The sequence below is a fragment of the Ammospiza nelsoni genome, chromosome 3 (assembly GCF_027579445.1).
Source record: "Ammospiza nelsoni isolate bAmmNel1 chromosome 3, bAmmNel1.pri, whole genome shotgun sequence".
NCBI lineage: Eukaryota > Metazoa > Chordata > Aves > Passeriformes > Passerellidae > Ammospiza > Ammospiza nelsoni.
The window spans coordinates 63,268,900-63,283,648 of NC_080635.1; the positions used below are offsets into that span (position 1 = coordinate 63,268,900).

The following is a 14,749-nucleotide window of genomic DNA, read 5'->3' on the forward strand; positions in this document are numbered from 1 at the left end:
ATTTAGTCTTAAATTTTTCAGTATGCTGAATATATGCCCCTTCCTCAGTATTGGGAATCTTCATATCATATCTTTTGCTTTGAATTTTTCATGCAGTCTTTCAATTTTTCTTGTTATAAGTGTCTTCTATAGTACCAATCAATACAGAGCCACAAATTCTTGACACTGCTCTTTGCTTTGAAGCATGTACTTTACTTCATTTGCCTTTTTAAGGATTTCAGGTTTTGAAATTCAGCTATTCCATGTTCTGAACCAAAAGCTTATTATTCATATGCATGTCAGAGTGATGTTTTTTATCAGTATTCAAAACCGACTCCCACTGTTTCATGGGTATGGTAGGCAGGTTTTTAATTTATTTTACGTGCAGCATCACTGCCTTACTCTGAAACAAAATTATAATCAATGAAGGAAGAGAATCAAATAATATGAACTGAAAACAAGAAGCAGTTTTTCAGTATGTCTATAAATGGAATCTCCACCATTGCCATTCTTTCTTCTATTCTTGAAGGCAAATCAACAAATGCATGATTATCAAGAAAGGATAAGGATTTTTTTGCTAGAACTCAAGCCCAATTTTCAGAAATTACTAACAGACTAAATACTTAAATTTCTACTTAAACACAATTTAGGCTTCATGCCACCAGATTTAAATATATTAGGAGCTAATTGTTAAAGAAAGGCATCCTGTTGGTGCCTAACTACCACGAATTCAGTGGGTGATAAGCACTTAGGGTTGGACTCAGCCGACTTAACTTCAGCTGCCTAGAAGTCAGGGATGCCCTCTGAGCTATGGTGGAAGTCCAGGCAGAGAAGCTGGGATCTCCAAAGAATGTTTCAGCCTTTCACCAACTGCATCAGGCAGGTGTCCAGGAAAACAGGGGAAATGTAAAAAGAAGGAGTAAGAGAGAGTGAAGGATTGCACACAGGAAAGGGGCACATCCTATGGGTATGGGAGCTTAGCAAGACACCAGGACATGTCCTGCTGAGAAGGAAGATTATTTGAGTATTTAAAAATAATTTTTAGATTTAGGATTATCAAAGACCTAAGTTCTATGTGAAACAACACTCTGCTTATTATCAATTTGCCACAAGTTCTCTTAGTATTCTGCACTGCCTCTATGAGATGGTACTTGACACTTACCAACTTTGAAAGCATGACTGTTTATGAAAGGAAACAAAGGAGTATTGTCTTGTACAGCACACAGAGATCTCAGTGTAAAAAAGATATTACTTTTATAAATTCTTTTTAACAGACACATTACTGCGCTAATGAAAAAATGAAAACATTGCCTAAAGCTAAACAAAATGTGTACAGGAATCAAAGAAATTTCCCATGTAAGCTTTTTCAATAAACTTTAGTCTCCAGTGATTTTTCATATAGCAGCAACTTTTCTCTGCAGAATCTATCATTAATGCTACATGCTGTGACACAGACAAACATCCTTTAATGGGAAGTTAAAGAATGAGTGCTACACTCATCTTCACTTTGAGACCAGAATGAGAATAAATGCTATTATCACCTGGAGATGTTTTGCCAGAAATTTAGGATCAAAATTAAATCTCCAGTCTGCTACAAGCTCCTGCTTTCACTATGCAGACAGAGACATTTCTTGAAGTAATCCCTATTACTTTAAATTTGTACTTTCCACTATTTCCAAGTGCGAAAACCCAAGAGTGGCAATTATCATTATATCCTCATTCCTGTAGCAGGTTGTATATGCTAATGAAGAGAAAAAAATATAATTATATAGTATCAAAGTCTGTTGTTACTGAGCTCTCCTGTAGCCTCTTCTTCCAAACAGCTGTCTGAGCTCATGGCTTTTTCCTTTATTAAAAATTAAAACCACAGAATTCATGAAGGAAAACACAAACGCCAGAAGTTGTAGTTTTAGGAAACATCTCATGCTTTTAACCCTGTCATAGTTTGTCAACCATGAGAAATGCACATTTGGAAGCTGCAAAGATTTCTAATTCTGTGCAAATTATGCTGCGTTGAATATCCTTGTGCTGAGTTGGATGTAGTTTTGTGATTGAAATATTTTAAAGGAATTGGAAAACACTGATCTAATATGTATGTATGTATGTATGTATGTATGTATGTATGCATATATAAGTCTGTTTTTCAATCAAAGTGAGTAGTTAGATCTCAAGGCTTAAGAAGAAGCTTTCCAGTGGAGGAACCTCTCAGTTTTGCTCTTGGCAGTGTTTCCTACATGGCCATTTGAACACCTAGGATTGCATACAATTGGGTAGATGATAATAATGGATAAGCTTTGCACAACCCTCAGTATCAATTTTTACATAATTTTTATGTGAATACTTGTGCAAGTAGTTTTTATACTGTATATCACTTCAATTATATCAGCAATATATTTAACAATGTTTCATTACAATTTCTATTATTATGTCATACACAGTTTATGAAGACATAAACCTCATATTGGCATTCCAATGAGGAAAAAAAGATGTCTTTAAGTCAAACTTTAAGATAAATATGTTGCAACTGCTTAACTTCTCCACCCAATGAAAATCAATCTCCATCATTGCAGTTGCAGGATTAATGTCTTGTACTTGTGATTTAAGAGCATTTGTAGGACACTTTGAATCAGTGCATTTGGTTACAATGGGCAGTCAAGAACAACAACAGTTAGTGTGTTCTGTAAATAGAGGTTATAAGAAATACCTAAATGAACTTGCACTCAAATACAGTGTTTCCTCGTGCTCCTAAATAAGAAAAACCCTGGCCAGTTTAGCCAAATCAAGATAGAATACCTCTGGATGTGCTAAGTGTCAGAGGAATGTGCCAGAGGTGAGAAAAGGCAAGATAAAAAGTGATCAGCTTTAATTAACTGACAGAGGAAAAGAGAGAAGTGACAAGTATAAATTGCCAAGAAAAGAGAGAAAGAGAGGGTGTGCTCTGTGCATCTGATTGGAAGTCACAGAAGGACCCCTTCTATGAGGCTGCCCTAAGAAAGGAGAGCCCTTCACTTTTTTGATATGATAAAAAGCTTGACAAATCTAAGCACTTTTATTTTTCCATTTGAGTAGTGAGGTACATCTCAAATTATTCATAGATGAGGTTCTTCAGATATTTTTTAACACTCTGATCTTATTATCCTTCTGCATTGCAAACAGCAGTTTTTCTATAAAAGGATTCATTGGCAGTTTAAAGATACCAGTGAGATACTTAGACACAGCACATTACTGATCTCCTCATTATTGCTGAATTACCCACCTGTTGTAGGGTGGAAGAAAAATAGCCTGAGTTACACTGTGGCCTGCTGAAGAACTGGCTCTTAGTGTGAAACCCACAATAAACCACACTTCAGTTCAATTCCTAAGGTTACTCAATCAATCAAATCCTGCCCTCAAAGCAGGGAATCCAATTTCTAAACAAACAGGTATTTGTGGTAGTTTGATAAGAGGGATGTGGCACCATACTGCAGCACTCCTGAACAGATAGGATGCCCCTTAAAATGACTGTAATTGAAGTAGTGGCAGCAAGTTTTGAAAATAACACTAGAGTAAATTTATCCTCTGGGGATAAATTCACTAAGGTAATCATTGAGTTTAGTGGGTTATTAGAAAAGGACATCAAATATTTTCATATATAGTGCTTCATTCTGAGTGTAGAGAATCAGCAAAATAAAACCAATTGTGAGTGTACTGTCAACTGCAGTGTGACAGCTGAAGTCAATGGGAGAAAATATTTTTTCTGTTTATTACTGAAAATTATAAACAAATCATCAGCGAACCCCACGCCATTATTGAAGTTGACATCAGTTAATTCACTTATCCATATACCACAGATCACTGCTTTTCAGTACCAGTTTTGGAGACATTCTTTTCATGGGAATGAGAAAGGAAGAAAACGACATGAAAAAGATTAATAATATTTAAAATATTTCCACAGTTTTGCAAGAGGAAAACTTAATTTCTGTTCTGCCTTGAATAGCTACATTCTAACATGCTTCTTGAAATTTGAAATACCTGTTTAAATGTTCGAGGAAATTTATCTAGTGACTATAAATTCTCTCACGGTGCAGAAAGCGTAGCATGGCTCTGTGACTAGGGTAAACATTCACTTTGAAATATCTGTGACAGTTTAAACACATTACTGTCTCCTTAGCTTTCTAGTAGAGCCTTTTGTAGGAGCTACTCACATGCTCCAGTGCAAAGTTGTGTCTTTGTGTAAAGTGTGAAATTTGTGTAAGAACAAATTTTATGTGGCTGCCCGAAGTGCCTTAAGGCACACTTGTGTTTTCAGCCCAGAGAGAGATCATGAGTGTTCAAGGGGCAGGGAGTGGGGAGTGGGGGCTGCCAGCAGAAGGGAAACAGCAAAGATAGAGTTCTACAAGATGATGAACCGCTGTAACAAATGATTAGCCACCATAGCCATGTTCAGTGTGTGGCCTGTGAGCCCATTGCTACCATTGCAGTGGTGAGAAAGGAGTATGGGGTTTCTATACTGAACAGGATCAAAAATGTAGAGCACTTCACAGCTCACACTGCTTTCCCAGGTTCAAAAAACGCTTATCCATATGAAAAAAGATGCTGGAGGCAATTCAGAATTTCATTTTCCTATTGGATTAACGCTGGCATAATTTTTAGTGGCATAAGGATCAGAATGGCTTCCTTCAGAAATTCCAAATAACACAAAGCTCCTCAGAAAATGCGTGGGTTTAGTGCTGCCTTGAAATTTTTGGTGGACCCCTGATTCACAAGATGGAGTTTATTTGGTAGATTCTAATTAGAATCTATCTTATATTTAGAGGAATAGTAGATGTGGGAAAAGTATATTCTAGCCATTGCATATTTAGAAAAAAATTGCTAGTGTCTATATTAAAGTATTGCACCCGTACCACAAAAATAAATAATGTCACAAGGCTGACAACATGAGACAATGAATATTAAAAAGCAGAGCATATTTTTGCATTATTTTATACTTTCACAAAAGATGAATGGTTTCTCTGCTTTTAAGTATGGTAAATCCCCTTCAGCCCTTGTCCACAGCTGACTCACATAGCCATAGTAAAGGTACTGTGTATGAGAGGCATGGACAATGCCCAGATGAACTGTCACAGAAAACAGGCATTCTGCAGCTGTGATCTTCTGAGCATCTGCCTGACTAGAAATAAATTTAGTTCTGATCTTTCATTTTAAGCAAAATCTACAGTTTTTTCCCCCAGTGCCTTACACAACTGGTGAAGTGCTAGCAATGGTGCACTGCAGCATACAAAAGTGTTTTCCTCACTGAAGTGGACCATAAAATGCTCTAAGAGTAGGGCTTTGTGTCACTCAACTATCAGTCCTCACAGAGATGAGAAACATGGGGAAAAATAGGACAAGAAAGTTGTGAAAATCCAGACTTCATGAGGAATTCCAAAGATATAACTTTGTTTTGGATTTTCACTGCAATCTACTCTATTTTGGTTTCCATCTCCCATTCTTGTAGAATCACATAGTAAGAGTATGTACCATTTAGGACAAGGTTTATTTATATTCTGAGTGTTTAAGGTTCACAATATTATGGAACCCTGATATCAAAATGGGGCCACTAGATGGTACTGCAATATAATTAATAAATATTAAAAAGTAATCTCATAAATATTTATTTGGATATTTTTCTGCAATGTCTTGGCTATAACGTCTGAAAGACTTGCAGAAATATTCATGGCACTGCCTTTAGATGTACAGGAAAGCCTTCATGTAACTATAATATATGCAGCTTTAAGGTACAGGCTAAAGTGCATGCTTCCCAATCTTAATAGTATAACTAAGGTACTCAATATATATGTAAACACACACATAAGGAAATCATCATGGAATTATGATCTAACCAGTCACTGTGGTTATTTTGATGTGTTCCTGTATTCGGTGCAAAGCTATTGAATTGTGGGAAAAATGAACATAAATAAATCAACAGGAAGATGTATGTTTATTCATAAACTCAATGTAAAATATGTCCCAGGATTTTAAAAGATAAAACTGTTACAATTAGCAAAATATATACTATCATATTTCATATTTTTCTATATTTTGAATGATTTGCTATCACAATTTACTTCACCATTAAAAAGATGAAAAACTCCACTTTTATCTAAATGCATTCCACCATATGCTATGTCTACAGTATTAAAGAGATTACATTTTATAATCAGTTATTTTCCAGCTGGTAAAGATCTTGAGGTTTAAAAATTGCTGCAGAACTAAATTTTCTGAAACTATAAGCATGCTTAATAGTATCTACCCATGAAACTACTCCCTGAATAACCTAACACTGCTGGTTGCCAGCACTATTTTCAATTTTCATCTGTTAGATATATGATCAAGCATGTCAAATGTGCCCTAAGTAATAGAAGTGAAAAAATAAAGTCATTTACTTTAAACATTCTGATAGCTATTTATCGGAAAACCCTGGTCAGATTTACTGCTCAAAGGCATTTACCTACAAAGTTAACCAGATGCTTTGAGTTGAAAACTAATTTAATTTCTCTGTTATCTTAACAGGACATCTGTTAAAACAACATCCAAGGAAGGTAATATGTTCAAAATTAACCATCCTGCAGGTTGTTTTATTAGAGTATGTATGACATTGACATTTAACTGCTAATGACCACTGCTTTACAAAAATAATTAGCAAATATGGAATTAAAGAAGTATAACAATAATACCAATGGACACAAAATAATGTAGAATGAATGCATAACTGGTGTAAGCTCAATCTTTTTTTGCCAAGTTCATTGCTTTGTTACAACTGAGTTATGTTGCAGATGAATTACCCATTTCTTTTGTTTCGTTCTTTCCTCAGCTTCATCTATGAATGAAGCCCTCCCTTTAAAATCAGAGCATATTAGCTGCATAAAGTGTTCAGCACTCATAGCCAGCATGTTTTTTAAGCAGCATGAGTGACAAGCTATGCAAATCATATCCTGAAGTAATTTGCATTATTGCAGTTAATTTGCATATGGATATAAACTGGATTTCAGAGCAACTAGGTATCAATCCAAGCAGTGGTATGTGAAAGTCAGACACATAGGTGGATGTGTGCTTGCCAAGGTTGGGATATTCAAATGGAAAAATACTACTTACTACAAGGTGTATTTCTGGCTGGTTCTTATAATTTTGGGCAGTAAGATGGAAGGGACAAATGGGAACAGTTGGAGGGAAAATAGTTTCCATATTTCCTCCCACCCTCCCATATTTCCTCCCATCCTCTCATTTTATTCCCACCAGCAATCTCTACTGGTGCTAATTTGTAGACAGGAGGTGCTATGACCATTGCTGCCTCTTCCTCTTCTCATTAGAGTAACCCAATGGGAAAGGATAAGAAAAAGAATGGGCTGCCCTACAGCGACTAAATGTCAGCTGTATCTGTCTAATCCTGGACTAACATCTCAGATCAACAAGGCAAAGGAGGATTTCTCAGTGATGAAAATTTGCAAATGGATGAGCATCATTTGTAGGTGGATCTCTACACTGCTCATTTCCTCCTTGAGATCATTTGCATCAGCTGCTCTCTCACAGTGCAGGTTGCTGGCTGGCTCTGGCTGGAGGCAGGAGAACTGATGGTCGTATCCCAAAGTCCCTTCTGGCTTTACTTTACTGTGAACCATGGCCATGAGTATGCAAACACTGACTTTAAACAGAATGCTCATTGGCAGCTGGACAAGATTTCTTACATTTGTCTTTATTTCCGTGATTTCATGATATGGAAAACAGACTAGCTTGCACTCCAGCTACAGAGTGGGCAGTACTTGCTGATAATGAAATAGCAGCAAACTCTCTCACTAAATCTTCATTCCTCCAGCTTTGCAGAGCCGACTCTCCCCCCAAGTCTATTCCCCAAAAATGCCATGATACTGACTTCCTACTACTCCCTAGCAGTTACTTGGGAGCCTTCACCAAGTTTTGGTTAATCCTCCTGATTTGCTTACCTCAGTAGGAATAGGGAAGAGTTACATACTTGCAGCATTTTACTAGACTGCAGGGTTTATACACAATATTGTCAGTAGTTTGTTAAATACAATATAAGGAAACTTAAATATTAGCATAAGTTGAATTGTCTTTGAACTAAAGGACCCTAATTCTTTTTGAATGTGTTACTACTTTTTCCAAACACGGACGACCTATATACATAAGATACTATATAGCTTTACATATGTGCAAAGACCCTTAATTTTTCTCCCATAGTAAGGCAAAAGTGTGAAAAGTGAACTGATTATTTATTACAGGATAACTAGCATGTTTCTTATGAAGTGCAGCAAACTATCTGTGGTTAGAAAATAGGAAGTCAACTACAGAAAAAACAAATAGAAAACTGAAGTACTCAGCTTCACTTAAAAGCCTAAAAGGAATGTTAGAAAAGGTAGAACATGACTCTTCTAGAGGCACACAGTGAAAGAACAAGAGACAATGCCACAAACTGCAGCCGTGGCAATTTCAGCTGCATGTCAGGAAAAAATGTATTACAATGAGAATGGTTAAGAAATAGAGAAGTTGTGAAACTTCCATCCTTGAAGACTTCCAAAACTCGACTGGCTAAAACTCTGGGCAACATGATAGAACTTTTAAGTTGGTGCTGCTTTGAGTGGGAGACCGGATTAAGTGACCTTGAGAGGCTCTTCCAGCATAAATAAGTCTGTGATTTTGTAAATCTAAGTTATCTTATATTTCCAGTTATTTGTGGTGGGTAGGAGAGAAAGTGTTCAGAAACCTTTCATTTCCCTTAAAACTTCTGGCAGTAAACAACCTGATTACACATTTTCCTTTATGTTTACATTTTAATAACTACAGAAAATTCAGTTCTTTGCATTATATTTAAAAATTTCAATTTTAAGTAAGTGCATATTTTAAACTTAGTCTTTCATGTTCCCACTGTTGCAGTACAGGGCAATGTAGGAAAGGAAGTAACATGATTTGAATGCAATTTTTTTGTTTTTTTTTTTGTTAAGAACAGTTGCTTGGACCTGTATAATGAATAATGAGGAACCACAGTTTGACTACACCCAGTGATCTATGTAGCTACATACACAATATCACTTCTCTGCTTAGACAACTTAGGTGCCAAAGTTCTGTACCTAACGTTTTATATTCTTATTCTACATGTTTTCAGATCAGAACTGAACTGCAGGATTTACATTTCTATTGTTATTAAGCTTCTTTTGACAGCTGCAGTATATGGAGTAAGATGCAGTATGGCAGCCTCACTCAACTGCCTAAACTTCATCTCTGAAACAGGCTATGTGCTACAGAGATTAAAGAAAAATACACAGTTGTGACTTCATCATTAAAAGGTATGTAAAAATGAATGTAGAAGAGAGCTAAATCATGCTAAGTCAAGCAATCTTAATTCTGGCATTTCTTGATATCAGACTGTTTGACTTTCAAACATCTAATTTTTGTGTAAAAAATATGTAAGTACAACCTAATGATTTAATAGAGTGAACATAATTTTTTTTCATAAGTAAGGAAGACATCAGGAATGCCTTAAAAATAGAAACTAAGTAAATTTTGACAGTTCAAAGGAGCTTTTCAGATGTGAACTTTTGGTCATATTCACACAGTACTGTGGGGACTACGGTGAAGTGATTACAGAGTTCAGCTGGGCAACAGTGAGAGGAGAATTCTTGGATCTGGTCAGACAAATAGGGCTGAATGCAAAGAGAACCAGAAGTTCTGACTCAAGGATGGGGCCCTGTGCAGCAAGGGCTGCTTTGGACCCTGAGGCCCAGCAGGTCCCCCTTGTCCAGCACCCCAAACTCAGCCTCTGCCTTGAGTTCCATCAGCCGACAGCAACAGTCTCCACTCCCACGCTTGTGATGGCACCAGTGCAACTTCAGGAAAGGGTTTCTTGCAGCAAAAACTGTTTACTCATTTCAAAACTAAAAATGGGAGTACGATAGTTCCTATTTCTGCTTATTTTCTGCTTGTGGTATCATTAGACATCATTAGGGGAAGCTTCCAAATGCCTTGAATCAAGAGTGCTGTTCTTAATCACATGAGTATTTTCTGCTGTTCTGAGATAGATGAATTTATCTCCTTGTCTACTTTCCTGGGTTAAAAAAAATCACAGGAATACTACATTTTCTCAGAAATGCTTTCTATTATGTTTTCCTTTTTTGGTTTATTTTTTGTTTCATAGTGTACTTCAGATGCACCTCATTCAAGATAAGAGGTTATGCTTTTCATGTGCTACATTTGGTTAGCCACAGGCCAAAATAAATACTACCAGTCCTGACACCCTTAAGTCCTATTTATAGAAAGTGTGGCAGTCGTCAGTAAGCAAAGCAACACACAAACTAGTTAAATATTTTTGAAGAATAATACTGAAAAGGAAGTCTGTGAAGTGGGTTTTCTAAGCATTTATTCACAGATCACATAAAAATCAAGGTTAAGAACAAGTGATTGTACTTCCTCTTTGTTACAAACCATACTTACAAAGCCATAAATATTCCATCTTGCTGTGATAGAGTTTCAGCAAAAATAACTGTGCCTCAAGGACAGAAAATACTTGGTGTGACACCATTTTTCACAAGATATCTGTGATTGTAAAGGTGTATAATGCAAACAGATTTACATGGATGTTCACAAATAGTCCTTGAATCTCCTCAGTCTCTTTAGAGATGCTTATCCCATTGTTCTGAAAATTTCTGAGCCTTTACAGACCTGTTTCAGCATAATAAGGAGGAGCTGTAAAAATGTCATGACCTCCACCCCCACAAGTAAAATAAGTATATTAACAATTGAAATATGTCCTCTCCATTTTCTCAGCAGGTGATGATGGAAAAATTGTTGTACACATACAATAAAAGCTTTCTTAAAACTTTGGAAAAAAACCCCTTGCCTTCTCTTTATTTTATTTTGTAGCAAGCTATAAATAATACATATAAAAATAAACTATACCAATCTGAACTGTTATTAGGCTGTAATTTTAACCTATTAATTCTTAAAGCCATGCTGCACAGGCAGCAAAAAAAAAAAAAATGCATTCAAATCATGTTACTTCCTTTCCTATATTGCCCTGTACTGCAATAGTGGGAACATGTTTTATAATCTCAGAGGCATCCCTATGGTACTTGCTTAAAGGTTGGTTTTTATTCTCTATTTAGAACTAGTTCAGGCCCAGAGCTTTTCTCAAGATTCTACATACCATTTCAAACAAAGAAAATACCCAGGTTTATCACCACAGATTTAAAATTGCAGTTATTCCCAGATGAAAATATAAATAATAAAGAAGATTCAGTGCAAGATTTATGAGTAGGCCTGAGAAACATTACACTTGAAATGATCTATTCTGTAAGATGCCTACATGTGTAAAACAGCCAGAGCCTCTGAAGGATCTAGAATGAGGGGATATGTTGTATCAACCTGAACAGTGGGGTATCTTTGCATTAGATGTATATTTCCAAGCATTAGATCTTCTAGAATATTTCCCATGTGGGGAAATCTTGACGCAGCATTTGAGTTGAAAAGGAGAGGAGAATGATACCCCACATGTGAATTAGATATTTTGTAGATAATGAGTGGATCTGTACCATTTTTTAAAATCCATTTTTCTCTGAACTTTTCCTTTTCTCCCTCTCTTTACCAATTCTGGTGCTCTGAAAGCCAGTTGAAGTGGAAAGAATATACTCTACTGGGTATTTCAAGGCAGACCATATCACTGGAGCAAATAATACCTCTAGAGACCAAATAAAAGATTAAACTGCATTCAAATATAGACCTGAACTCTATGACTGTTTGGGAAACATTCTAGATGATGACTTCAGAAAAAAATGATTTCAAGGTTTAGTTACTATTTGTGGCCTATTTTATTTCCAACTAGCACTTACCTGTGTCCTTACCCTGTTTTTACACCCACTGCTCAAACAGCTACTTCTCCTTCCTCCATTTTTCCCACCCCCATTCACTTCCTGAGGCAGGATAAGCATCCCAACATTTACAAGTTTAGGAATGCAGGTGGCTGAAACAAGCAGATGGAAAGAGAGTGGATTGGGTAGAGCATGATTGTACAACATGTACATGTGTCAGGTTTGTTATACATCTTAGTTATCCTGGCAACAAAGAAAGAATTTTGACCAAATAAAGAATAATATATGCAAGTCCTTTTATTTGCTGCGTTTTTGCCAAGCTTTTAATGAGATTTGGCCTGTCTGAAAGTATAAAACCAGGAAAGGGTAACGTTTTACCTGCAGAAAATTACTTTACACCCTCAGGAAATGAAATTTTCATCCTTTTGAAGTCAGCATCTTTGAAGAAACAGAATACATGGGGATGACACACCTTGTCTCTAGTAGTTTTTGTACTTTGGGGGTGATTTGAAAGAAACAACATGCAAGGATGTATCTCTGCCTCATTTATTCTTCCTATAATTGTGTTTAACCTTCTGCATAAAAAGGTATCAGTAACTCACAAAGGATCAGAGGATTACATCTGTAACTCACCGTTGGGCTAAACTCCCTATAATCAGGAAAAAAAATGAAGATCTGAGTCAAGAAGACAACGTGATGTGTTCGACACGAGGGATTCTCCCTGATGGTCAGTTCATGGTACTGTGAGCATAATTCAGCAATAACTAGACTCAATTGGAGCATATTACCCTAAAAAAAATTTGTTGCCACTGCTAATCTTTTATCTCACAAATTCCCAGCTTTCTGGGAACACCTTGGAAAGTAGGAGTGCTGGTATGAGGCCATTAGCAACTGCCACTTTATGCATTATCCCACTGTCAATAAAACTCTATAAACATGTAATTCTTAGGAAAATATATTTTTGCTATAGATTTTTACTATGTATAAGTGTTCAAGGAAAAATTCATACCAGAAGCCTAAACTTTAAAAACACTGATGAAGCCAAACGGCAACCTGTTCTGGCACCTAATTTACATCTTTAATTTAATGAAAAACTCCTTGTTTTACAACTATTATAAAATGTATAAGACCCCTGAAAGGAATCCAGCTAAGTAACTGCAAGCTAAAAGGTACAATAAATACTTGTTTGCTCCTGAGATGGCAATGTTTTTTATTCATGAAACCATTAATTAATGTCTCTCACATGGGTGGAATTTGCATTGCAGGGCTACTGAGGGGGACAAAGAAAGGTAATTTTCTTTTAAAGAATATATGCAATTATTGCTGTGGGCATCAGAGTGTATACACTCATTACTGTCTGGTTTAAAAGTTTCCAACATACCCAGAATATTCCAAATTTACATCATACTACGACATTTATTTAGGTAACACTAAAAGAATGAGTAAAACAGAGCACAGTCTGGGGCATGTTAACAAAGAGTTGATGGCTTAAACATATCCAGCTACCTTTGAAAGGTCTCCAGCCTCCAAATAGAAGCAGATAACAAACACGTTCCATGTAACCCAAAGGACCAGCCAGACAGCATACTGTAGGGAGGAAGAGAGAAACACAGAATTAACAATTCCACTCTCAGCTGAAGTAAACTTAGTTCATTAGCTCAATCTGAGACAAAACCAGATTATAAGTATGGTGCCTATGAACAAAAATGTTACACATAAGAGAGAATTACAAATAAATTCTTCCCTTTCCCTGACAGGGTCTAGTGACCTAGTGAGTAGTCAGTCCCAGCAGAAAACCTGCATCTCAGCAAACAGTTGATAAATCTGACACTTAAATTTGAGACTAATCTCTATCTCTTTCATTGTTCAAATGGGTAATGCTGCAATAGAGAGGCGTGTAATATCAATTATAGTAGTTATTAATAGTAGTTATTATGTAATTGTATTAATTATATTAGAAGTGCAGACCTGATCATTCAACTATAACTTACGAAATAACAGCCTAATTGAACTAGCCATGGATTTTTTCAAGACTTCAGATTTAGTCTCAAGAAACCAAGCATATATAACCTAAATAAAATCTATCTGTCTATCTATCTATCTATCTATCTATCTATCTATCTATCTATCTATCTACCTACCTACCTACCTACCTACCTACCTATCTTTTGCAGTATTTCTACAAAATATGGGAGAATTCTGTGACCTTCCAAAGCAAGGTTCATAATTATTCAACACCTTCAGAAGACAGACTGCATTTTAAATTGCCACTTTCTTTGGGGTTCTATATTTTTTGTCTCAGAATGTATAGGAGAAGCATTCTTATTTAAGCAATATTCTTTCATTGGTAGTTGCCAAATGTCTTATTCATGTATCTGACATGAGTAATGGAGTACACTTTTTCTCTCCTTCTGTCCACTATTCTGCTTCTGTTTTGTACTCATAAAACCTTATGTGCTAGGACTGGAAAATAAATTCCCCTGCTGTAATTCTGGAGGATCCTGTACAATAAAGGCTGACCTGCAGTTGCTAATCTTATCTGATGATTGTATTTAAGAATTTCCCTTGACAAATTATTCCGTCACCTAATAAACATCAGGAACTTCAAATGTTTTTCTGCTGACTGTTGTAGCCATCCTCTAGGTCCACAAATCAATTCTGCATGTTTGTTTATTTCTTTCCACAAGGCCTTGCATACATGCGAAGTATAACAGCGATAGGACACCATTCCCTACCTGCTATAGCTGAGAGCTGCTTTCTCCTGCTATATCACCACCCCACTTCTCACAGGTATCTACAGACTTACTTTTCATGTTTTGCAGCCTTTTCTACAAACCCTACTGACTATATGTCAATAGCTCCTTTTCCAAATCAGGAAGGACTATTTTCTGCACACCTCCAAGAGTTCACATTCTGAATAAGCAATAAGACTATAT

At 36.3% G+C, this 14,749-nt stretch overlaps 1 protein-coding gene across 2 annotated transcripts in view; it reads right to left on the reverse strand.

The window, feature by feature from the left end:
- The window catches only part of NKAIN2 (sodium/potassium transporting ATPase interacting 2), a 525,174-nt gene that overhangs the window by 241,085 nt on the left and 269,340 nt on the right, over nt 1–14,749 (reverse strand). For both annotated transcript variants that reach the window (XM_059469307.1, XM_059469306.1), the window contains exon 3: nt 13,320–13,400. In XM_059469307.1, the coding sequence (XP_059325290.1) occupies nt 13,320–13,400 (81 nt within the window). The remainder of the gene's footprint in view (nt 1–13,319; nt 13,401–14,749) is intronic.